The sequence below is a fragment of the Sus scrofa genome, chromosome 3, assembly GCF_054392235.1.
Source record: "Sus scrofa isolate SSC_HxYL_T2T_F1_AM1 chromosome 3, Sscrofa_HxYL_maternal_Yorkshire_Landrace_v2.0, whole genome shotgun sequence".
Taxonomy (NCBI): domain Eukaryota; kingdom Metazoa; phylum Chordata; class Mammalia; order Artiodactyla; family Suidae; genus Sus; species Sus scrofa.
In genome coordinates, this window is record NC_139385.1 from 67,884,758 (window position 1) to 67,912,364 (window position 27,607).

The 27,607-nt window shown below is 37.3% G+C and overlaps 1 protein-coding gene across 13 annotated transcripts in view; it reads right to left on the reverse strand.

The window, feature by feature from the left end:
* VWA3B (von Willebrand factor A domain containing 3B) overlaps positions 1-27,607 on the reverse strand; it is a 226,077-nt gene that overhangs the window by 31,689 nt on the left and 166,781 nt on the right. For all 13 annotated transcript variants that reach the window (XR_014841447.1, XR_014841444.1, XR_014841445.1 and 10 more), the window contains one exon: positions 13,610-13,814. Coding sequence is in view for 8 of the 13 variants with exons in the window: in XM_085018668.1 (XP_084874794.1) it covers positions 13,610-13,814 (205 nt within the window). In the remaining 5 variants the exon portion in view is untranslated. The remainder of the gene's footprint in view (positions 1-13,609; positions 13,815-27,607) is intronic.

Here is a 27,607-nt window from a genome sequence, read left to right on the forward strand (position 1 = left end):
CAGCCCGGGAGATCAGTGACCACCTCTAAACCTGTCTGGAGTTGAATTGATGCCAGTGAAAAGGGATAAGCTTCGTGGTAGGAGAGTGCTGGGGTCCACCTGGCTGAAATCCCCAGCCAAGAGGGTTGTCTAGCTTCAGAGTGTAAAGACAATCTGGCAGGGATTTTTATCCCTAGAGCTTTTCCCCCACTTCCTGCTCCTGAGCACCAGGATACTAGACAGAAACCACTTTGGATGATATTTAGAGTTGGTGGGAGTTTTTCCTTCCTTTAAATTTCCTTCAGTGGCTGCTGTTCCCAACTAGGACCCTCTCTTTCAATCCCTAGCTAACTGTGGTGCAATCGCGAGGTTGGCAGCATCTTCTCTTTGGCCTCCCCAACCATCTTATCTGGGCATCTTGCTTTCTCTAAGATTTCAGCTCCACCTAGGCCACATGTCCCACCCACCATCATCCCCCAGGAGTCCATGGTGGGGGGGGGTCTCGTTCCCAGACGTTAAATCAGCACCAAGGTACTGGTCCAAACTTGCAGTTGTTCTTTGTGTGATGCATCCCCGGTGCACACCCCAGACCTGCTAATCCCCCACCCTCACACCAGTGGGTCTTATGTGTCCCTGGAGAACAGTTCACAGTCACTAGGGAGTTAGTTCTCCTACCAGATTCAACTATCAGCAGAAGAGACTGAAGATTCTACTTGTGGGATGAGAAAGGCTGACGAATCATGGAGGGTTAAGGTGTGAGGCTTCCCTTGTTCCTTAAAGAGGGAGTATTGAGAGCTATAAAAGGATGGCTTATAATGCATGAATGACAATTGGTCTATTTATTATTTAGGGACAAATACAACAAATGACTTCATTTTTATATAACACAAAGGAGTTTTTTAAGTCTTCCCAACTAATGATCTCCTATGTAGTGTCAAAGTCACAAAAATATAATGTTTTCAAATGCAAGTGGTCTCTTTCTGTCCCTTCATTCTCCCATTCCCATCTCACCTAGTATCAGCCACATCCTCCCTCCTGCTGTGCAGGTTCCTAATGCTCTCTTTCTCCTGGAACACTCAATTCGACATTCCTCAAGGCCACAGACTCCAGATTCTTTGCTGGTCATATCTTGGAGAAGTAACCACATGCAACCATCTGTGTAAGTACATTTCAAAATCCCCTTTATGGTTGCTTACTGCTGTGTACAGCTTAACAAGATTTTCTGCTTCCAAACTTTTCAAGACAGTCAAGGTTATGGATGCAGAAGCCTGTTGGGTCTTTCTGGGCCTGGGTTCTGTGGGATTTGCTCTTGAGAACAATCCTTATTTAGTAAGGAAATGCTGCAGGACAACATAGCTAGGGCTGCCCTAGACCAGGCTCCCAGGAAGAAATAAGGAAAGTTAACTATAATTCAGACACCCTTTGTGATTTCTACCATACTGCAGCTCTGAGGGCTTGGTATGGGCCAATGATGGTTAAATCTGCAATTATGGCAACAAGAAGGATGGCTGTTGAAGGGAGCTTTCAAGGGGAATTTAAAACTTCAGAATTAAGACCTCTCCTTTCATTATAGACAGTAAACCAAATACCTATCTCCAGGGGTGCCACAAAAAGAGTGGATAATGGAAATGGGGGGGCAATTAAGCATGAAATGTGCCCAGTATAGGGTGCTGGGCAGAGCAGGTGGGATAATGGTGAAAGTCTGAGGGGAGAAAGAAGGGCGCAGTCCAGCCAGACACTGGCACGTGTAGCCACTTCTCTCCACCTCTGACCCTCATCAACATAGAAATAATCAAGTTGTCCCAAACTCAGAAACCAATGCAACAGCTACTTTGGGTGCCAATGTGCTGCAGGGGAAAGTAACAGAGAGGAGGGATCAAGATGGTGGCACTCATCCTCCTTCACAAACACATAAGAAAAAACATATCAACATGTACAATGATTCACACAGAACATCTACTGCCTGCTGGCAGAATACCTTAAACCTCCAAAAGGGCAAGAAATACTCCACATAACTCGGTAGAACAAAAGGAAAAAAGAGAGAGAAGGAGTCAGGATGGGACTAACACTCCTGAGAGGGAGCATGAAAGAGGAAAGGAACTCGCACCCAGGAAGCCACCTAACCAATGGGGAGATCAGCCAAGATGGAGGGACCTCAAAGTCTCAGAAAAATGTGCAGCAGCTGGACTGAGGAGGGCAAAGCAAAGTGAGAGCCACACAGACCATTGGTACCACCGCCCCTGGACACCACAGCCTGAGACACTTGAGTCGGGGCTGGGTGCTAAGACTCACGCTCTGGAGAATGAAAAAATATAAGCAAAAATGAAGAAGCTCAGGAACCATTCCTAGTTAAAAGAACAGGAGAATTCATCTGAAGGAGCAAAAAATGAAACAGACCTCTGCAGTCTAACAGACACTGAGTTCAAAAAGGAGCCAGTGAAAATATTGAAGGAATCAAGAGCAAGAATGAAGGAATTAAGAGCAGATATGAACAGTAATGCAGATTCCTTTAGAAAGGAACTAGAAAATATAAGGAGGAGTGAGAAAACTAGATAATGTATTTGCAGAGATGCAGAGTTAAAGGCACTGGAGGGGGGGCAGAATGAATAATGCAGAAGAATGAATTAATGACTTGGAATGCAGAATAATGGAAATCATCCAATCAGGACAGCAGACATAAAACCAAAATGAAAAAAAACATGAAAGCAATATGAGGGATTTATGGAATAATGTAAAGCAGGCTAATCTATGCATAACACGGATTCCAGAAGGAGAAGAAAAAGAAAGGGGGATTGAAAATATATTTGAATAAACTATGGCTGAAAACTTTCCAAATCTAAATGAAACAGATATCAAGATACAGGAAGCACGAGGGCTCCAAACAAGTTGAACCCAAATAGGCCCACATTAAGACATATTATAAAAATTGCAAAAGTTAAAGATAAAGAGAGGATTCTAAAGGCAGCAAGAGAAACACAAAGTGTTAATTATAAGGGAATCCCTTAAGGCTATCAGCTGATGTCTCTACAGAAACACTATAGGCCAGAACAGAGTGGCAAGATATATTTAATGTTCTAAAAGGGAAAAATGTGCAGCGTAGAATACTCTACCCAGCAAGGATATCATTTAAAATAGAAGGAGAAATAAAGAATTTCTCCAATAGACAAAAGCTAAAAGAGTACAGCAATACTAAACCCATTCTAAAAGAGAAATACTGAAAGGGCTCTTCTAAATAAAAAAGAAGTAAGAAGAAATAAGATGGAGGAAATCACAATTGGAAAGCAGTCACTTAAATAAGCCAGTATTCAGATCAAAAAAGGGGAGAAAGAAAAACCTATTGTAAAAGCAATGATAAACACATGGAACAGCGAAAAGATAAACATGAAGATGTTAAAAAAGGACTTCAAAACAAAAAATGTGGGGAAGGAAAGTAAGAAAATCTAGACTCTTTTTTTTTAAAAATGTGAGCCTATAAGACTAACAGGCTAAAGCAAGCAGATATAGGAAGGGGTTAACATACTTGAAAAACAGGGTAACCACAAATCAAAACCAAACTTTACATTCACAAAAACTGAAAAGAAGAGGACACAAGCATAAAGTAAAAGGAAATTATCCAACCAAAAAAAAAAAAAAAAGGAAAGGAACATAGAATCAACTGGAAAACGAGGTTTAAAATGGCAATAAATACATATGTATCAATGGTTATCTTAAATGCCAATGGACTGAATGCTCCAATTAAAAGGCATAGAGAGGCAGATTGGATAAAAAAGCAAGAGCCTATAATATGCTGTCTACAAGAGACTCACCTTAGGGCAAAGGACAGATATAAATTGAAAGTGAGGGAATGGGAAAAGATACTTCATGCCAATGGACAAGACAGGAAAGCAGAGGTTGCAATACTCAAATCAGACAAAATAGATTTTAAAACAAAGGCCATAAAGAAAGACAAAGAAGGACAATTAATGAAGAAATTAATAGAAATACTGTTTAATGATAAAAGGCTCTAATCAAGAAGAGGATATTACAATCATCAATATATACGACCCTAATATAGGAGCATCCAGATTCATACAACAAATACTAACAGGCATAAAAGGAGAAATTGATGGGAATACAGTAATAGCAGGAGACTTTAATGCCCCACTCACATCAATGGGCAGATCCTTTAGACAGAAGATCCATAACACAACAGAGATCCTAAATACGCAATAGAAAAGTTAGACTTCATGGACATTTTCAGGACACTACACCCAAAAAAATCAGAATATACATTCTTTTCAAGTGCACATGGAACATTCTCAAGGATTGACCACATACTGGGGCACAAAACTAACCTCAACAAATTTAAGAATATAGAAATTATTTCAAGTATCTTCTCTGACCTCAATGGCATGAAATTAGAAATAAATCACAGGAGAAGAAATGAGAAAAAACTGACTACATGGAGACTAAACAACATGCTACTAAAAAACCAATGGATCAACAAGGAAATAAAAAGGGAAATTAAAAAATACCTTGAGACAAATGATAATGAAGACACAACCATTAAAAATATATGGGATGCCACAAAAGCAGTTCTTGGAGGTTCAGAGTGATACAGGCCTTCAGAAAAGAAGAAAAACCTCAAATCAACAACTTAACCCATCACCTAAAATAATTAGAAAAAGAAGAACAAAAATGTAAAGCCAGCAGAAGGAAGGAAATCATAAAGATCAGAAAGAAAAAGCAATAAAATAGAGATTAAAAAATCAATAAAACCAGGAGCTGGTCTTTGAGAAGGTAAACAAAACTGACAAACCTCTGGCCAGTCTCATCAAGAAGAGGAGAGGGAGTTCCCGTCGTGGCGCAGTGGTTAACGAATCCGACTGGGAACCATGAGGTTGTGGGTTTGATCCCTGGCCTTGCTCAGTGGGTTAACGATCCAGCATTGCCGTGAGCTGTGGTGTAGGTTGCAGACGCGGCTCGGATCCCGCGTTGCTGTGGCTCTGGCGTAGGCTGGCAGCTACAGCTCCGATTCGACCCCTAGCCTGGGAACCTCCATATGCCGCGGAAGCGGCCCAAGAAACAGCAAAAAAGACAAAAAAAAAGACAAAAAAAAAAAAAAAAGAAGAGGAGAGAATGAACTCAAATAAACAAAATAAGAACCAAAAAGGAGAAATTTCAACAGATACTGCAGAAATACAAAAACGCATAAGAGAACACTATAAACAATTACGTCAATAAAACTGACAACCTAGAAGAAATGGACAACTTTCTAGAGACATATAGTGCAGCAAAACTGAATCAAGAATAGATAAACTGAACAGACAGATCACTAGAAATGAAATTGAATATGTAACAAAAACACTTCCTACAAACAAAAGTCCAGGACCAGATGGCTTCACAGACAAATTCTATCAAACAAACAAACCCACCATCCTTCTTAAACTTTTCCAAAAGGTTGAAGAAGGAACACTCCCAAATACATTCTATGATGCCACCATCACCCTAATACCAAAACCAGACAAAGATACTATCAAAAAAGAAAATTATAGGCCAATATTCCTGATGAATTTAGACTCAAAAATCCTCAACAAAATTTTAGCCAACCGAATTCAACAACATATAAAAAAGATCATATGCCACAATCAAATGGGATTCATCCCAAGTTCACAAGGAATACTCAACATACGCAAATCAATTGTCATACACCACATTAACAAAAGAAAAGTCAATAACCACATGATCAACTCAATAGATACAGAAAAAGCATTTGACGAAGTCCAACATCCATTCATAATAAAAACTCTTACTCAAGTGGGTATAGAGGGAACATACCTTAACATAATAAAAGCCATTTAGGACAAACCCACAGCCAGTATAATACTCAATGGAGAAAAACTGAAACCCTTCCTGATAAAATCTGGAACAAGACAAGGATGTTCCAAGACAAGGTTGCCCACTCTCACCACTTTTATTCAACACAGTATTTATTGGAAATCCTAGCCACAGCAGTCAGACAAACGAAAGAAATAAAAGGTTTCCAAATTGGAAGAGAAGAGGTAAAATTGTCACTCTATGCAGAAGATATTATAGTATATATAGAAAACCCTAAGGACTCCACTCGAAAACTCGAACTGATCAATGAATTCAGCCAAGTGGCAGGGTACAATATTAACATTCATTTCTGTATACTAACAATGAAATATTAGAAAAGGAACATAAAAATACAATACCTCTTAAAATCACCCCCCCCAAAAATTAAAAACCTAGGAATAAACCTGAATAAGGAGGTGAAAGACTTATATGCTGAAAATTATAAAATGTCAATCAAGGAAATTAAAGAGGATGCAAAGAAGTGGAAAGATACTCCAGGCTTCTTGGTTGGAAGAATTAATATTATTACAATGGCCATACTATCCAAAGCAATCTGCAGATTCAATGCAATCCCTATCAAATTACCCATGACATTTTTCACAGAACTAGAACAAATAATCCAAAAATGTATATGGAACCATAAAAGACCCAGAATTGCCAAAGCAATCCTGAGGAAAAAGAAACAAGCAGGAAAAAAAAACCAAAAAACCAAGTTTGACTCTCCCAGACTTCAGACAATATGACAAATCTACAGTAATCAAGACAGTATGGTACTGCTACAAAACCAGACATACAGACCAATGGACCAGAATAGAGAACCCAGAAATAAACCCAGACACCTATGGTCAATTAATCTCTGACAATGGAGGCGAGAATATAAAATGGGAAAAAGTCTCTTCAGCAAGTGGTCCTCAGAAAACTGGACAGCTGCATGTAAATCAATGAAACTAGAATACACCATCACACCATGCACAAAAATAAACTAAAAAATGGCTTAAAGACTTAAACATAAGACAAGATGCCATAAAATTCCTAGAAGAGAACATAGGCAAAACATTCTCTGACATCAACCTTACAAATGTTTTCTTAGGTTAATTAGTCTCCGAAGGAAATAGAAATAAAGCAAAAAATAAACCAATGGCACCGAATCAAACTGACAAGCTTTTGCACAGCAAAGGAAACCATAAAAAAAGACAATCTATGGAATAGGAGAAAATAGTTTCAAATGATGCAACTGACAAGGGGTTAATCTCTAAAATATACAAACAACTTATACAATTCAACAGCAAAAAACCCAACAACCCAACTGAAAAATGGGCAAAAGACCTGAATAGACATTTATCCAAAGATCTACAGATGGCCCACAGGCATATGAAAAGATGCTCAACATCTCTGATTACTACAGAAATGCAAATCAAAACTACTATGAATACACCAGTCAGAGTGGCCATCATTAGCAAGTCAACAAATAACAAATGCGGGAGAGGGTGTGGAGAAAAGGAAGCCCTCCCTCTCTGTTCGTGGGAATGCAAATTGGTACAAACACTATGGAAAACAGTATGGAGGTACCTCAGAAAACTAAATATAGAACTGCCATATGATGCAGCAATCCTGCTCATGGGCATATATCTGGATAAAACTTTCTTCAAAAAGATACATGCACCCCTATGTTCACTGCAGCACTATTCACAATAACCAAGACAGGGACACAACCTAAATGTCCATTGACAGATGAAAGGATTAAGAAGATGTGGTGTTATACACATGATGGAATACTACTCAGCCATGAAAAAGAACAAAATAATGCCATTTACAGCAACATGGATGGAACTAAAGACTCATACTAAGTGAAGTAAGTCAGAAAGAGAAAGGCAAATACCACATGATATCACTTATATGTGGAATCTAATATATGGCACAAATGAACCTATCTACAGAAAAGAAACAAACTCATGGACTTGGAGAATAGACTTTTGGTTGCCAACGGGGAGGGAGTAGGATGGACTGGGAGTTTGGGGTTAGTAGGTGCAAATTATTGCATTTGGAGTGGGTAAGCAAGGAGGTCCTGCTCTATAGCACATGCAACTATATCTAGTCACTTGTGATGGAACATGATGGAGGATAATATGAGAAAAAGAATGTGTGTGTGTGTGTCACCCACATATGACTGGGTCACTTTACTGTATAGCAGAAATTGACAGAACATTATAAATCAACTATAATTTAAAAAATCTTAAAAAATAAGAAAGCATCAGACAGCCACAGATATCCAGAGTCTATAACATGCCCTGGAATGGATCAAATACAGTGACCACTTCCCTTCTGAACACATCTGAGTGTTTCTGATTGGATCCCATGCCAACACACTTTGACCACCTTTTGCTACACATTATCAATAAACTCTAGGGAATCTTAGCAAAAGAACATTTCTTCCTCTTCAAATTACAATCATTGATCGAAATCTTTGCCTAGTGCTAAAAGAATTTATTTTTTATTTTTTTTATTTTTAAAATTTTTGTTGTTGTTGTTGTTGCTATTTCTTGGGCCGCTCCCGCGGCATATGGAGGTTCCCAGGCTAGGGGTCCAATCGGAGCTGTAGCCACCAGCCTATGCCAGAGCCACAGCAACGCGGGATCCGAGCCGCGTCTGCAACCTACACCACAGCTCAAGGCAACACCGGATCCTTAACCCACTGAGCAAGGGCAGGGACCAAACCCGCAACCTCATGGTTCCTAGTCGGATTCGTTAACCACTGCGCCACAACGGGAACTCCCAAAGAATTTAAAATGAGACCCTATTTATATACAAATCAATAAAGATGACTTGCATCTGTGATAAATTTTCACCCCAGTATCTCAAAAGGCCTTGCAATCTTGAGCTTTGGTTCCAACCATTTTTCACACTGAAGGTTGAGACCTGTTAGTGGTTGTGAAATCAAACCAGCAGGGCATAATAAAAATGAACTAAAAATATCACACAGTACATCACATGTGGTAAGGAGAAGTACTGTTTTAAGAAAACAATGTAGAAAAACTTCCATTGCAGAGGGCCACACTAAGGAGTGGAAAGAACACCATAGATAAGCTGCAGAGTATTAACCACCCCCCGCGACGTCCATTACCTATGGACAACTGTCCAACCTATGGGCGCTGCCCTGAACAGACAGCAGGGATTTTGGACACTGTATGCAGGGACAGGGCACTGAAAGGAGAGCCTTAGCCCCTGGCCAAGAAAGGGGGCAGCAGTGGGCTGGTCAATACCATTACACAAACTTAATGTCTTTTCTCATTCTGGCTCACAAATCAAGTGCCCTTCATTTTTTTCTTCTCTCCTTCCTAGGAAGATCTTGAAACAAAAGTCTTCACATCCTATATTTGCTTTCCTGACTTATATCCACTCCTCCCCCACTGTAAACTGGCTTCCACTCCAAAATCCCACAGAAATTGTTCTGGCTAAGATAACTAATAATCTCCCTCTCGAAAATCAAATGGCTTTCAGGCATTATCATGGAAGACTTTTCAAAACCCCTCAGTAAGACTTTAACGATGGAAAAAGCAGTAACGGGTGATCCGTGTTGAGAGCATTTCCTGTTGAGTACTTCGTGCTCACCCTGTCCTGATCATATCATGTATGTTGTCTCACAATCATCTTGTAGGTGGGTCCTATGATTTTTCTAATTTGAGGATGAGGGACCTAAGCTTACAGGGCCTAAGGAAGGTCCCATAGCTAGAACACCGCAGTGTCTGACACTTGCCTTCGGGGCTCTCTGACTCCAGCACCAAGGCTCTTGCCACCTCTCTTCCTTGGGCCCCGGTGTCGTAGCTCCCTACCCTGGGTCCTTCTCCTCCTCTAACTTACCTGTCATGGCCCCTTCTACAGTCTCCCCTTCCTCTCAGCACCTCAAATGACTTTCTTCCTCAACTCCAAACATGTGAATCCTGTTGGCCTTTCAAACCTGGATGCCCTGTGGACATGTAAGAATCAAGAGCACTTAAATCAAGAGCACTTTCCCTGAAAATCCATTCTTCCTCTTGTTCTTTCATTCATTTATTCCTGTTCTTTCATTCATTTATTCATTCAAATCTTTGGGAATGCCTACAGGGTGCCAACTGATACTCCTAGAAGTACCTAGAACACAACGGACCAAGTCCTACCATTATCTAGTGGAAGAGACAGAACATAAACAAATACCTACATAATGTCAGGTGGTGTAATGTGCTGTGAGGAAAACAAAAGTGTGCTAAGGGGTTACAGAATCACAGGTGTTTAGATGGACTGTCTCTCTGAGGAGCAGAGGCGAAACGAATGTGGTGGTTAACAGTGCCTCTGTCTCCCAGTTGTCCGAGACAAGAAATCTGTGGGTAACTCAACTTGGCCCCCGGGCTCACCACACATATTCACTTTCCACAAGCTCAGGTCTCTTTTACCTATTCCCTCCGCACTGGACTGGCTTGCCTCAAGGACTCAACATTTCACAGTGGAGTCTGCACCTGGTTTTAGTCTTTCCCCCTACACTGAGCCTCACCTTGCTGCCAAATAATCTTCCCAAGACACAAATCTGTTAATGCCTCTACTTGCTGAAAATCTCTTGACTGTATCTAATTCCTGCAGGCTTGAGTCCCCGATTCTAGGCAAGATTTCCAAGTTCCTTGTACTCTGGGGCCATTTTCCCTTTCCCGTCTCATCTCCTGTTTCGCCCCTGGTGAACACGCTGTGTTCTTCCCAGCTTCCTGCCTTTGCATAAGCAGTGTCTCTCACTCAGAACACTTGTCACACCCTGACCCTCAAATTTCTACACACCCTTCTAGGCCAAACTTAATCAGCCCCTTCCGTGAAGACGTCCTCAACTACTTCTTAGGCAGAATCATTTGCTTTTCCTCATCTTCCAGTTGTTCTATGACTGTGCTTCTTTTGTTGTATTCATAATACCTTGCTATAAGGATCTGGGTTCCATTTATTCAATAAATATTTTCAAGTACCTACTGTGTGCCAGGCATCATTCTCAGTGCTATGGATATAGAGACTAGCAAGGCTAGGCAAGATTTTAGCTCTCACGGAGGTTTAGGTCTATCTCAGTATTTTTCCTCCATTAGGCTGAGCCCATATTTCAATGCAATTAACAAGCCTCTACTTTGCGTCTAATGTATAGTATCACCTTGGTGAGGCCCCAAGGAAAGAGAGAAGAATGCGAGAGGCTACTCACGGCCTAAGATCACCTATACCAAGTGCAGAATCTGATCCACTGTAGGGAGTGAACAAATATTTTTGGATGATGAAATTGTGGAGATTATTTTTACTCTCAATCTATGGATAACGGAATAAAGAAACAGAGAAAGTAATACATACCCTATGAAAAATGATTCTTCAGTGCCAAATTCAAAACATACTTTGTTCTGAATCACAAGAGGCTTGTTTTCACTCCATTAGTAACACTTCCCATTTGAAAATTTAAGGAGTCCTCCTATGGTGCAGCAGGTTAAGGTTCCACCATTGTCACTGCAGCAGTGTCACTGCTGTGGTGCAGGTTTGATCCTGACCTGGGAACTTCTACATGCTCCAGGTACAGCCAAAAAAATTTAAGAAAAAGTAGGAAGAAAAGAATAATGCTTGCAAATTCTGCTGTAGGGCAGTAATGCCTCCAGAGCTCAACATAGGAAAGTCCATCATTTAGGACCCGTCATGGTCTGTCTCCTTAGCTAGGATAAAGGTGGAACTGGGCCATGTGTTTAGGTACCTCTAGTGCCTAGAATTGTGCTTGGCACCTCATCAGAACTTATATTTCAATGAGTAAATGAAAGACCAGAGATAAAGAGGGACGATGAAAGGAAGAGCAGATTTGCAGGGAGAGGGAGTGAATTAATTTTCAGTCTTCTTAATTCCGGGGTGTCCATTGGGCATCTAGGTGAGGAGGAAGGCCTACACAGCCAGAGGTTTGGGGGGGGTCAGGTGGTGCCTTCTAAGAAAAGACTAAACAATGAGGAGGTATCTTTGAATAAGAACAATTCCTTCAGATATATATAAACTATAAAACAAAATACATTATAAAATAAAAATGAAGATATGATAAAACTTTTGCATTCTGCACAAAAGAAATAGCTTTCCACACTGAAGGAAAAAAATGCCATTTGCAGAGGGAAAATAAAATTAAATAAAAACAAACAAAACAAAATATAAGAACCTAGAGAAGCAAATACAGAGTTTAAAGCCAGACAAAGCCAGTATCACTTAGCAAAGACTGAAAGCAAAAAAGATAAATCTCAAGAGTTCCCACTGTGGCTCAGTGGGTTAAGAACTGGACTAGTATCCATGAGGATACAGATTCATTCCCTGGCCTCACTCAATGGATTAAGGATCTGGCATTGCATGAACTGTGGTGTAGGTCACAGATGTCGCTCGGATCTGGCATTGCTGTGGCTGTGGCATAGGCTGACAGCTGCAGCTCCGATTTGACCCCTACCCTGGGAATTTCCATATGCTGCAGGTGCAGTCACAAGAAGAAGAAAAAAAAAGAATCTCAAAGATCAGCTTCTTGAATATATTTTTTAGACTATTATATGATGAATATATGAAAATTATATGTAATTCAATAAGATTCTGGATGAACTATCCCAGGTCTACGATACTACAGTCAGAAAGAGGTTATTACATAGCTTTTGGTCCAAGGATCCCACATCTAAGAATTTATTATAACGAAATGGTCCAACTAGATGCACTATAGAAGCATTAAAACATGATGTGAAAGAAAAGAAATCTGGAAAAAAACCCAAAACGCCCAAGCTTCAGTAAAGAGTTAAATAAGTCACAGTATATACACACCATGGAATATTATGTAACAAAAAATATCTATCTGATGATTCAGCTAAAGCACAAAGGAAGTACATAGACAATACTAAATTGAAAGGTAAAATATGAAACGATTACAGACACTCACTACATTTATATGTAAAATTTATTCAAGGAAGAAAAAAATTTTAAGTAAATGATCCAAAGTTGTAATGTGTAATAAGGCTGCCAGATAATAAATTTTCTTTTTAGAAGGTGTATTTTATTAGTAATAATAACTGCTAACACTTATGGGGGCTTTCAATACTAAATATTTTCAAATGCTCATTTTGCTGTCACAACAAGCCTATGAGGCAGATATTATTAATACTCTTATTTCACAGATTTAAAAAAACCCTAAGGTTTAGAGAGACAGAGTCATTGGCCAAGATCACATAGGGAGTGGGTGGCAGATCTGAGGCTGGATGTTGGTCTGGCTCATATCAAAGTACAGATTTTAATCACTACATGATACATGTTTACTTTTATTTTTCAATTAAAAGATGTATGTTATGAGGAGGTGGGTTCGATCCCTGGCCTCACTCAGTGGGCTAAGGATCTGCCGTGAGCTGTGGTGTAGGCTGCAGATGCAGCTCAGATATGGCATTGCTGTGGTTGTGGTATAGGCCAGCAGCTGTAGCTCCAATTCGACCCATAGCCTGGGAACCTCCATATGCCATGGGTTCAGCTCTAAAAAGCAAAAAGCCAAAAAAAAAAAAAAAAAAAAAACCCAACAACAACAACAATAAAGTATTATTTTCAAAATAAGGCCAGGGAAAAATCAAGTGGCATTTCCTTTCTGTTGAATAAGTCCTGAGACCTTAGGTGGGTTGGCTCTAGCTCTTAGAAATCAGTGTGGCAGGAAGTGGGAGAGAAGGAAGAACAGTGCAGGGATTGCAACGACTTGGGATGGGAGTGAGGGAGGGAATACAGACACCTCCCTGGTACGCACCTCTTCCATGGTCTTGCTCACGTAATTCTCCTTCTTGGCAGCCTCTTGGAGCTCCATGGCCTGCTGCACATACATTTTCCCAGCTAGGATTTCATTCTCCAGCACTGACAGCTCCTTCAGTGAAATAGGCCAATTCAACCGTTCTAAGGCCTTGTTTAAAGCTGCCTTGTTTTCCAAGTACCGCATTGGTTTGTTGGCATCTAACCTAAAAAATGTAGAAGAAAGAGAAACCAAAAAGTGACCATAATAGAAAAAATATGGAAAAATGGTTTTTCAGTAAACTCGCCCCTGAAAAACATCTGTCAAAGCAGATGTAGGTTCTAAGTTGACAAAATCACAGCCATGCCCTCTGGTCCATGAGGGCTTTGGCAGGTAGCACAAGTTAGACACAATCATCTCTGAGTCATGGTAGGCACTCTCCCCTGTTATCTCATTTGATTATCTGATTTTATAGAAGTTGGATACATATAAGATTTGTGAAGAATTTTTTCAGCATATTTGGAACTCACTCCTTTCTCCCCAGGTCTAACATTTGGCAGAACCCAAAGCGAGTTTCAGAGAGATTTCACAAAACTACACCTAGCAGTGACTCTGGAAAACAAGGCAAAGTGAACAAAACAAAACAAAAACAAACAACTACTAAACCCAAATATTTGTCTCAGTGTAATAATTCTTCCATTGGCTCATTTTAGCTATTTTTATCTCCTCTCTTTTTATAAGCCTAAATAGGGCTAAACTTTCTGGCTTCACTGTTTTGGTACACAAAGAAAAAAGCCAAACTTTCCACCAGCGGATGAAAGCCTGTGTGATTCCAGGGGGAGTCAGCGTGGTGTGGAGGGCCCAAGTCCTGGATTCTGTTTCTAGGCCCAGCTACTTCTGAGTCAGATTCTCCTGCAAGCGGGTACAAAGAGTCGGGGGTGGGGGGACTGACGGATTGAAGGAGATTTGGGAAGAAAAACATTTCCGAATTATTCTCTTATTGCTGAAGGTGTCACTTCTTTTTTTAAGATGTCAGGTGTTGGAAGAACACAGTGTAAACCCAGTGCAAGTACAGGACTTAATCTGCAAATAAACTTGTCTCCAAAAGACAGCAAAAATTCTTATTAAAAATCTAAACTGGAGTAATGTCAGCAAGATGGTAAAATAAGAAACCCCAGGCCCAAATTCCCCACAGAGACTCTGACTTAACAACAATAAAAGGACCAACCTGCCTTTGTGAGAATTCTAGAAATCAGTTAAGAGGTTGAGGCACTCCAGGGGCACATATCCAAGAAATGTAGGCATTAAAGTGAGTAGGAAAATTTGCTGCATTTTGCCTGACCCAGCCCCTCCCCTTCCCCTGCACAATTCAGTGCAATTGGAAGAAAACTCCTAAATCCTGACTTCTCCCATGAGAGGAAAAGAGAAGAGTGGAACCAAAATGTAGCCAACATTTCAGTCTTTTGTGGGGCTTCCCAAGAGTCTGGCTTCTGTCTCATTGAACTGAGAATGCTAATAAAAATGGCAGTGTACTTTGGATGCCAGGTTAGGGGCAGCTCAGAACAAAGCCAAGTTCCATAGCTGGTTATAGCATCAGAGAGAGTGTAGTACCAAAGATAAACACCAGGGAGAGCAAGAGATTATGGGCTCCTGAGAAAAACAGGAGTAAAACTCTTATGTGGGAAATTACACACCCAAGTCTAAAGAAGGAATTACATATCCTCAGAAAAGGTATGAGAGGTCCCCAGAATCTCTAGCCAGGATGACTGGTGAAGGTTTCGCTCTGTAAGAAGCCAGCTGTAAAGACTGGGAGAAATGTCTTTTTTCAAATACCCATTTCTCACCCAAATAAACTAAGGTATGCAAAGGAACAAAATTTCTAGTAATCTACCCTAAAGAAATGGAGATCTATGAATTACCTGAAAAAGAATTCAAAATAACTGTTTTAAAGATGCTGAATGAGCTCAGAGAGAATATAGACAACTAAATGAAAGCAGGAATATGATGCATGAAAAAAACGAGAGTATCAACAAAGATAGAGAAACTATAAAAAAGGACTGCACAGAAATTCTGGATCTGAAGAATACGATAACAAAAATTCGCTAGAGAAGTTCAAAAGCAGAATCAGACAATCAGAAGAAAAAATTCAGCAAATTATGACTATTTTAAGTCAAAACTTATAAGAGAAAATAAAGGATATTATATAATAGTAAAAGGGTCAATCAACCAGGAAGATATGACAATCATAAATATATATGCACCTAATTTCAGAACTTCCAAATACAGAAGCAAACATTAACAGAACTGAAGGGAGAAACAGGCAGCAATACAATAAAGGTAGGAATTTCAATTTCCATTTTCAGTAATGGATAGAACCACCAAATAAGGAAACAGAGGACTTGAACTACACTATAGATTAATTACACCTAACAGACGTACAGACCCACCACCAGCCAAGAGCAGAATACATATTCTTCTTAAAGGCACATGAAACATCCTCTCCAGGATAAACCACATGTAAGGACACAAGTCTTTAAAGTTTTTAACATGAAATCATATAAAATATATTATCCAATCACCAAGGAATGAAACTAGAAATCAATAGCAGAAGCAAACCTAGAAAATACACAAATATGTGGAAAGTAAACAACACACTCTTAAACAACCAATGAGTTAAAGAAAAATTTGCAAGGGAAATTATAAAATATCTTGAGTTATTTGAAAAGGAAAATACAACATATCAAAATGTCTGAGATGCAGAAAAAGCAGTCCTAAGAGGGAAATTTACAGTGCTAAATACTTACATTAAAAAAGAAGAAAGATCTCAAATCTTTCACTTCAAGGAATGGGGAAAAATGAAGAATAAACTAAACCCAATGTTAGCAGAAGGAAGGAAACATAGTTTAAAGCAGAAATAAGTGAAATAGATAATAGAAAGATAATAGAATAAAATCAATGAAACTAAGAATTTGTTTTTGGAAAGAGAAACAAAACTGACAAATGCTTATTAGCAAATTAAGAGAAAAAAGAGAAGACTCAAATAACTAGAATCAGGAAAAGCGACCATTACAACTGTCATAAAAATAACAAAGATTGTAGAAAACTATTATGATCAATTATACACCAACAAACTGAATAACCTGGAAGACATTGTTAAATTTCTCTAAAAATACAACCAACTAAGACTGAATCAGGAAGAAATAAAAAATATGAACAGACCTATAACTAGTAAGGAGACTGAATCAGTAAACAAATAACTTCCAACAAATATGAGCCCAGCACTATGTGGTTTCCATGGAGAATTCCACAAAATATTTAAAGAAGAATTAAAACTAATCCTCAAATAATTCCAAATGCTGAAGAGGAGGGAACATTTCTTTTTTTTTTTTTTTTTTTTTTTTTTTTTGTCTTTTACTTACGTGTGTATTTTTTTCTACTGTACAGCATGGTGACCCAGTTCCACTTATATGCATATATTCCTTTTCCTGACTTTGTATGTTCCATCGTAAGTGACTAGACAGAGTTCCCAGTGCTACACAGCAGGATTCCATTGCTAATTCATCCAAAAGGCAATATTCTTCATCTATTTACCCCAAGCTCCCAGTCCCTCCCCCGCCCTCTTGGCAACCACAAGTCTATTCTCCAAGTCCAGGATTTTCTTTTCTGTGGAAAGATTCCTTTCTGCCATATATTAGATTCCAGATATAAGTGATATCATATGGTATTTGTCTTTCTCTTTCTGACTGACTTCACTCAGGATGAGAGTCTCTAGTTCCATCCATGTTGCTGAAAATGGCATTATTTCGTTCTTTTTTATGGCTGGTATGCTAATGGTATTCCATTGTGTATATATACCACATCTTCCTAATCCAATCGTCTGTCAATGGACATTTGGGTTGATTCCATGTCTTGGCTATTGTGAATTGTGCTGCAATGAACATGTGGGTGCATGTGTCTTTTTTAAAGAAAGTTTTGTCCAGATATACGCCCAATAGTGGGAATGCAGGGTCACATGGTAGTTCTATGCATAGTTTTCTAAGGTACGTCCATACTATTCTCCATAGTTGTTGTACCAGCTTACATTCCCACCAACAGTGCAGGAGGATTCCTTTTTCTCCACACCCCCTCCAGCATTTGTTATTTGTGGACTTATTAATGATGGCCATTCTGACTGGTGTGAGGTGGTATCTCATGGTAGGTTTGATTTGCATTTCTCTAATAATCAGGGATGTTGAGCATTGTTTCAAGTGCTTGTTGGCCATCTGTATACCTTCCTTAGAGAAATGTCTATTCAGGTCTTTTGCCCATTTTTTAATTGGGTTGTTGGCTTTTCTGCTGTTGAGTTGTAGAAGTTGTTTGTATATTTTAGAGATTAAGCCCTTGTCAGTTGCATCATTTGAAACTATTTTCTCCCATTCTGTAAGTTGTCTTTTTGATTTCCTTTGCTGTGCAAAAGCTTGTCAGTTTGATTAGGTCCCATTGGTTTTATTTTTGCATTTATTTCTGTTGCTTTGGGAGACTGACCTTGAGAAAACATTTGTAAGGTTGATGTCAGGGAACGTTTTGCCTATGTTCTCTTCCAGGAGTTTGATGGTGTCTTGTTTTATATTTAAGTCATTTTGAGTTTATTTTCGTGCATGGTGTGAGGGTGTGTTCTAGTTTCATTGATTTGCATGCAGCTGTCCAGGTTTCCCAGCAATATGTGCTGAAAAGACTGTCTTTTTCCCATTTTATATTCTTGCCTTCTTTGTCAAAGATCAATTGACCATAGGTGTCTGGGTTTATTTCTGGGTTCTCTATTCTGTTCCATTGGTCTGTCTGTATGTCTCTTTTGGTACCAGTACCACACTGTCTTGATGACTGTGGCTTTGTAATATTGCCTGATGTCTGGGAGAGTTATGCCTTCTGCTTGTTTCTTTTCCTCAGAATTGCTTTGGCAATTATAGGTCTTTTGTAGTTCCATATAAATTTTTGGATTGTTTGTTCTATTTCTGTGAAAAATGTCATGAGTAATTTGATAAGGATTGCGTTCAATCTGTAGATTGCTTTGGGTAGTATGGCCATTTTTACAATATTAATTTTTCCAACCCAGGAGCATTGAATATCTTTTCATTTCTTTATATCTTCTTTAATTTCCTTGATTAATGCTTTATAGTTCTCGGCATATAAGTCCTTTACCTCCTTGGTCAGGTGTATTCCCAGGTATTTGATTTTTTGTGGTGCAATTTTAAAAGCTATTGTATTTCTGTATTCCTTTTCTAATATTTGTTAGTATACAGAAATGCGACTGATTTCTGAATGTTAATCTTATATCCTGCTATTTTGCTGAATTTGTTGATCAGTTCAAGTATTTTTTGGGTTGAGTCCTTAGGGTTTTCTATATACAGTATCATCTCACCGGCATACAGTGACAGTTTTACCTCTTCTCTTCCTATTTGGATGCCTTTTCTTTTGTTTGTCTGATTGCTGTGGCTAGGACTTCAATAATATGTTGAACAGCAGTGGTGAGAGTGGGCATCCTTGTCTTGTTCTAGATTTAAGTGGGAAGGCTTTTAATTTTTCTCCATTGAGTATTATATTTGCTGTGGGTTTGTCATAAATGGCTTTGATTATGTTAAGGAATGTTCACTCTATACCCGCTTTGGTAAGGGTTTTTTATTATGAAGGGATGTTGGACTTTGTCAAATGCTTTTTCTGCATCTATTGAGATGATCCTGTGGTTTTTGACTTTTTTTTTGTTAATATGGTGTATGACATTAATTGATTTATGTATGTTGAAGCATCCTTGTGAACCTGGGATAAATCCCACCTGGTCATGGTGTATGATCTTTTTGGTATGTTGTTGGATTCAGTTGGCTAAAATTTTATTGAGAATTTTTGCATCTATATTCAAAGATATTGGCTGATAGTTTTCTTTTTTGGTGGTATCTTTGTCTGCTTTTGGAATTAGGGTGATGATGGTGTTATAGAATGTCTTTGGGAGTGTTCCTTCTTCTTCAATCTTTTGAAAAAGTTTAAAGAGGATGGGTATAAGTTCCTCTTCGTATGTTTGGTAGAATTCGCCTGTGAAGCCATCTGGTCCTGGACTTTTACTTGTAGGGAGTATTTTTATGATGCATTCAAATTCACTTCCAGTGATCAGTCTGTTCAGTTGATCTATTTCTTTTTGATTCAGTATTGGCAGGCCGTCTCTAGAAAGGTGTCCATTTCCTCTAGGTTGTCGAATTTGTTGGCATATAACTGTTGATCATATTCTCTTATGGTTTTTTTGTATTTCTGTAGTATCCATTGTGACTGCTCCTTTTTCACTTCTTATTTTGTTTATTTGGGTTCTTTCTCTCCTCTTCTTGGTGAGTTTAGACAGAGGTTTGTCAATTTTGTTTACCTTTTTAAAGAATCAGCTCTTGGTTTGACTGATTTTGTCTATTGTTTTTTGAATCTCTATTTTGCTGATTTCTTCTTTGATCTTTATGATTTCCTTCCTTTTTGGTTTTGCTTGTTCTTCTTTTTCTAATTCATTTAGGCAGTGTGTTGTCGATTTGAGATTTTTCTTCTTTTCTGAGGAAGGCCTGTATTGCTGTGAACATCCCTCTAAACATTGCTTTTGCAGCATCCCATAGATTTTGAGTGGTTGTGTCTTCAATGTCATTTGTTTCTAGGTATTTTTTAATTTCCTTCTTGATTTCCTCATTGACCCATTGGTTTTTTAGTAGCATGTTGTTTAGTCTCCATGTAGTAAGTTTTTTCTCATTTCTTTTCCTGTGGTTGATGTCTAGTTTCATGCCATTGTGGTCAGAGTAGATATTTGAAATGATTTCTATACTCCTAAATTTGTTGAGGTTAACTTTGTGCCCCAATATGTGATCGATTCTTGAGAATGTTGCATGTGCACTTGAGAAGAATGTGTATTAGGATTTTTTTTGATGTAATGCCCTGAAAATGTTGATTAAGTCTAACTTTTCTATTGTTTTCGTTAGAATCTCTGTTGCTTTATTGGTTTTCTGTCTAGAGGATCTGTCCATTGATGTTAGTGGGGTGTTAAAGTCTACTATTATTGTATTCCCATCAATTTCTCCTTTTATGTCTATTAGTATTTGGTGTAGGTATCTGGATGCGCCTATATTTGGGGCATATATATTGATGATTGTAATATCCTCTTCTTGAATGGATCCTTTAACCATTAAATAGTGTCCTTTGTTGTCTTTCTTTATGACCTTCGTTTTAAAGTCTATTTTGTCTGATATGAGTATTGCAACTCCTGCTTTCCTGTCTGGTCCATCTGCATGAGGTATCTTTTCCTATCCCCTCACTTTCAATCTATAAGTGTCCTTTTCCCTAAGATGAGTCTTTTGTAGGTAGCAGATTGAAGGTTTTTACTTTTTTATCCATTCTGCCACTCTATGTCTTTTGATTGGAGCATTCGGTCCATTGACATTTAAGGTGATTATTGATAAATATGTTTTTATTGCCATTTTAAACCTTATTTTCCAATTGATTCTGTGTTTCTCTTTTCTTCATTTCTTTTTTTGGAAATGATGATTTCCATTTATTTTATGCTTGAATACTTTTCAGTTTTTGTGAATATAATGTTTGGTTTTGATTTATGGTTGCCCTGTTTTTTCAGTATGTTAACCCCTTCCTATATCTGCTTTCTTTAGCCTGATAATCATATAGGCTCAAGCACATCCTTAAAAAAATAAGAAAGAATCTAATTTTTCTTACTTCCTTTACTCACACGGTACGATCTGTATGCTGGCTTAAGTGACTGCTTTCCAAATGTGTTTTTCTCCATCCCAGGTCTCCCTCTTTTCATTTATTTATTTTTTATTACTCAATGAATTTACTACATTCGTAGTTGTACAATGATCATCACAATCCAATTTTATAGGATTTCCATCCCACAACCCCAGCCCTTTCAGTATTCCTTTTAGAATGGGTTTTGTATTGCTGTACTCTTTTAGCTTTTGTTTGTTGGGGAAATTATTTCCCCTTCTATTTTAAATGATATTCTTGCTGAATAGAGTATTCTAGGTTGCAGATTTTTTCCTTTCAGCACTTTAAATATATCTTGTCATTCTCTCCTGGCCTTTAGTGTTTCTGTAGAGAAATCAGCTGATAGCCCTATTGGGGTTCCCTTATAATTAATGCTTTGCTTTTCTCTTGCTGCCTTTAAAATCCTCTCCTCACCTTTAACTTTTGCCATTTTTATTATAACATGTCTCGGGGTGGGCCTGTTTGGGTTCAACTTGTTTGGGGGCCTTTGTGCTTCCTGTATCTTGATGTCAGTATCCTTTAGATTTGGAAAGTTTTCATCCATAATTTATTCAAATATATTTTCAATCCCTTTTTATTTTTCTTTTCCTTCTGGAATTCCTATTATGCATAGATTGGCCTGCTTTATATTATCCCATAGGCCTCTTATATTGCTTTCATATTTTTTTCACTGGGTTTTCTGTCTGCTGTCCTGTTTGGGTGCTTTCCATTATTCTATGCTGCACATCACTAATTCATTCCTCTGCATCATTCATTTTGGTCTTTATTGCCTTTAGCTCAGTTTGTATCTCTACAAATGAATTTCTAGTTTTTCTTGGCTCCTAGAAGAGGAGGGAACATTTCTAAGTTCATTCTTTGAGGTCAGAATTACTCTGATACCATAGCCAGACAAGGATACTACAAGAAAAGAAAACTACAGACCAATATTCCTTATAAATACTGATTCACAAATCCTCAACAAAATACTAGCAAGCCAAATTCAAGAGCATACTAAAAAGATTATACACCATAAAAAAAGATTTCTTCTCAGAATGCCAGAAATGGCTCAAAATACAAAAATCAATTAATATATCACATTAACAGAATGAAGGAAAAAAACCACTTGACCATCTCAATTGATACAGCAAAATTATGACAAAATTCAACACTTTCATGATTAAAAAATAAAACACTCAACACTCTAGGAATAGAAGGAAACTACTTCAAAATAATAAAGGCCTTATGTGAAAAGCCTACAGTTAACATCATATTTATCAGTGAAAAACTGGAAGCATTCTCTCCCAGATCACAGGAGCAAGGAGACACTGTCCATTCTCATACTTTTATTCAACAAAATACTATAAGTTCTACCCAGAGAAATTAGATAATAAAAAGAAATAGAAGACATCCAATTTAGGACAGAAGATGTGAAATTATCTCTGTTCAGAGGTAATATGATTTTATATGTAGAAAATCCTAAAGTGTACACAAAAATACTATTAGAATTAATAAATGAATTCAATGAAGATGTAGGATACAAAATCAACCTACAAAAATCAGTTACATTTCTACATAATGGAACAGTTAACAATCTGAAAAGAAATTAATAATATAATCCCATGTACAACAGTATAAAAAATAATAAAATACTTAGTAATAAACTTAACCAAGGATGTGAAAGACAGGTACACTGAAAACTCAAAAACATTCCTGAAAAAATCAGAGATGCAAAAAAATGGAAAGACATCCTGTGTTCATGGATTGGAAGTCTTACTGTTAAAATGTCCTTAGTACCCAAGGTGATCAATAGATTCAAAATAATCTCTATAAAAATCCCAATGGCATATTTTGCAGAAATAGAAAAAAAAATACTCCTAAAACTTATGGAATCTCAAGGGTTTCTAAATAGCCAAAATTATCTTGAAAAAGAAAGCTAGGGAGGCCTCATACTTCCTGATTTAAAAATATATTACAAAGTCACAGTAATCAAAACAACATGATACTGGCATAAAGACAGCTATATTAATCAATGAAACAGAATAAAGAATCCAGAAATAAACTCTTAGCTATATAAGAAACAGTCAAATGATCTTCATTAAGGGTGTCGAGACCTCACAATAGGGAAAAGGACATTTTCTTCAACAAATGGTGATGAGAAAACTGAATATTCACATGCAAAATAATGAAGTTGGACCTGTAATTTACATCAAGAAGTGTTAGAGAGGATGTAGAGAAACTGGAACAATTGTGCATTGTTGGTAGGAATGTAAAATGGTGTAACCGCTGTGGAAAACATTTTGAATGTTCTTCAAAAAATCAAAAATAGAATTAACACATGATATAGCAATTACATTTCCATGTATATATCCAAAAGAATTTAAATAGGATCTTGAAAAGCTAATTGTACTCTCATGTTCACTGCAGCATTAGTCACAAAGCTAAGAGGTATAAACAATCATTAATGGATAAAAGGAAAAAGAAAATGTAGTTTATACATAAAAGAATACCATTCACACTTAAAAAGAAGGAAATCCTGTCACATGTTACAATATGAATAACCTTGAGGACATTATAAGCCAGTTACAAAATGACAAATACTGTATGATTATACTCCTGTGAGGAATCTAATGTAGTGAAACTCATAGAAAAAGAAAATAGAAGAGTGGTTGCTAGGCCTAGGGGTAGGAGAAAATGAGGACTTTCTGTTCGATGTGTATAAAGTTTCAGTTTTGAAAGATGAAAAATTTCTAGACACCTGTCTCACAACAATGTTAATATAGTTAATACTAGTGATCTGTACATTTAAACATAGTTAAGATGATAAATTTTACATTATGTGATTTTGGCCACAATTAAAAATTAAAAAAAAAAAACAAAAAACACCCTCCCTCTTGTTTCTTTCTACAGAGTTCCATCGCAGGCTTAAGGGATTTCTCTCCTTGATCTTTCATTCCCTCTTAATACCAACTTCCACAACTCTAAGTTTTTCTCCCTTATTTGATCCTGGGCTATAATTGTCTATGCACACACAGTATGACCATTACAAAGCAGACGATCCCTGTTTGCTTCAGCTTTCACCTTCCAGGCTCATAAGCAGAAGAGGCAGAAGAACCAATGAGTTATGTGGGTTTGACAAGGAAAAAATGAGCATCAGACTGATGGCACATAACTCACTGAACCCTTGCTTTAGATAGTGAGAGAATGATGTCCTGAAAGATGGTGAAGTAGAAAAGTCAAGGAATTGCTCTTTTCAGCAATAACTGATAGAATTAACTATTTTGGAACTCTGGAACCTAGTTGAACATTTATAGCATCCAGGAGAATGCCTGATGAAAAGAAAGGCTTGCATGTAAGTAAAACTCTGTCAGGTCATTGGCTGATCACACAGATAACAAAACAATACTTCAGTGAACACGCATGACAAGGAATATAGTCTGCAAAAAAAAAAAAAAGTGGAAAGGCTAAACAGACAACTGTAGCAACAGACAACTTCATCGAGCAACAAAGCAATTGAGGAAGAGAATCTGATTTCCAGAGTTACTACATTATAATGTCCAAAATGTTTATTTCTCAACAAAAAATTACAAAGCATACAAAGAAACTTGGAAGTATAGCCCATTCACAGGGGAAAAAATAATAAATTGTCAGATGAAGTCCAGATACTGGATTTGGTAGAAAATGGCTTTAAAATAACTGTCTTAAATATGCTCTTCTTTGTGAAGGAAACCATGGAAAAAAAAAACTAAGGAAAATCAGAAGAATGATGCATAAGAAACTAGACAAGGTCAATAAAGAGAAATTATGAAAATGAACCAAATAGAAATTCTAGAGCTGAAATGAAAAATTCATTATAGGATTTTAACAGTAGATTTAACCAGGAAATAGAAGGAATCATCAGACTTTCAGATAGGTCAAATGAGATTACGAAGCCTCTGGAGCACAAAGTATACAAGCATGAAGAACAGAGTCTAAGGGATGTATAAGATTCTATCAAGTTTACCAATATATGCATTATGAGAGTTCCAAAAGGGAGTGAGAGAAAAGGGAGAAAATACTGGACAAAAGTGAAATAGTGCCTCAAAACTCTCCAAACTTTATGGAAGATATAAATCTACACAATCCAAGAAGCTCAGTGTACTACAAGCAGAATACATGCAAAGAGAGCCACACTAAGACACATAATTGAATTATTGAAAAACAAAGAAATACAGATAATCTTGAAAGGAACAAAAATGGCACATGAACAAGAAATCCTCAATAAGATTACAGCTGATTTCTTATCAGAAACCATGGAGTCCAGAAGGTAGTGATGTGTTATATTTAAAATGCTGAAAGGAAAAAACCCACTATCAACCAAGGATTCTGTATCTGGCAAAACTATCCTGCACAAATGAAGGAGAAATTAAGGTATTTACAGATAAACAAAATCCAAAGGATTTTGTTGCTGGTAGACCTGTCCTACAGGAAATGCTGAAGAGAGCTCTCCAGGTTGAAATAAAAGGATGTGGGAAGGTAAATGACACCAACCCTTATGAAGAAATAAAGATGAATGACAAATATTACTATATAATATAAAAATTGGTATTTGTCTTTTTGTTATGTAACTCCTCTGTTGTTTCTTACACTATTTAAAAGATGCATAAAACAATAATTATAAATTTATGTTATTGGGAACCTAATGTAAAAGATGATAACAATATAAAGGTGGATAGAGCTGGATAGAAACAGAGTTAATGTATACTATTGAAAATAAGTTGATATCAATTCAAACTATGATGTTAACTGTAATCCAAATGGTAATCACTAGGAAAATAATGAAAAACTATGCAGAAAAGGAAATGAAGAGGGGTTATAATGACACATTAGAAAAAAAAAACAAACACAAAACTAGGCAATATTGGAGGAATTGAGAAACAAAAAAAAAAAAGTATGTAAAACAAACCACAATGGCAGAAGTAAGTCCTTCATTATCAGTAATTGCTTTAAATGGATTAAATTCAACAGTTAAAAGACAGTGACTGGCAGGATGGATTAAAAAAAAAAACATGATCCAACTATATACTACTTTAAAGAGACTCATTTTAGACCCAAAGAAAATATAGGTTGAATGTGAAAGAATGGAATAAGATCCTCCATGAAATAATAACCAAAAAAGAGAGCTGGAGTTATTATACTCATATCAGACAAAATATATTTTTAGTCCTAAATTTTTATAAGAGAGAAAGAAGACATTTTATATTAATAAAAATTTCAAATCAAGAAGATATAACAGCTATATATATATATGCCAATCAACAGAGCCCCAAAATATATGAAGCAAACTGACAAAATTGAAGGAAGAAATAGACAGTTGTATAAAAATAACTGGAGACTTCAATATCCCACTTCTAGTAATAGAACAACCAGGTAAAAGATCAAAACGGAAACAGAAGACTACAACACACTATAAAATGACTAGATTTATATACAGAACACTTCACCCAATAACAGCAGAATGTGTATTATTAAATGCACATGCAATATTCTCCAGGATAGACCATATGTAATAAAGCAATTCTCAAAATATTTTAAAGATCAAATCATATAAAGTATTTTTTCCAGCAGAGTAGAATGAAGCTAGAAATAATAGAGGTAAAACTGGAAAACTGGCAAGTACATATATAAATTTAATCACCACGGTCTTAACCAATGGGTTAAAGAAGATATCACTATTAGGAATTGCAAATTAGAAAATAGTTTCAGATGAATAAAAATGAAAACACAATGTATAAAAACACAAGGGATACAGCAAAGCCATTGGTCAGAGGGAAATTTCTGGCTGTATATAATTGCCTTTATTAAAAAGGAGGAAAAAAATGGAGTTCCCATAATGGCTTAGCAGAAAATGAATCTGACTGGCATCTGTAAGGATGCAAGTTTGATCTCTGGCCTTGCTCAGTGGGTTAAGGACCCAGTGTTGCCGTAAGCTGTGGTGTAGGTTGCAGACACGGCTTGGATCCTGTGTGGCTGTGGCTGTGGCTGTGGCTACAACTCAATTTGATCCCTAGCCTGGGAACCTCAATACGGTGTGGGTGCAGCCCTAAAAATGCAAAAGACAAAAAAAAAAAAAAAAAAGGGAAGAAAGATCTCAAATCAACGACCTAAGTGTACACCTTCAAGAAAAAGACAAAGAGAAAATAAACCCAAAGCTAGAAGAAGGAAGGAAATATTAAAGATTAGAGTGGAGATAAACAAAAGAGAGAATAGAAAAATAAGAGAATCAAAAAA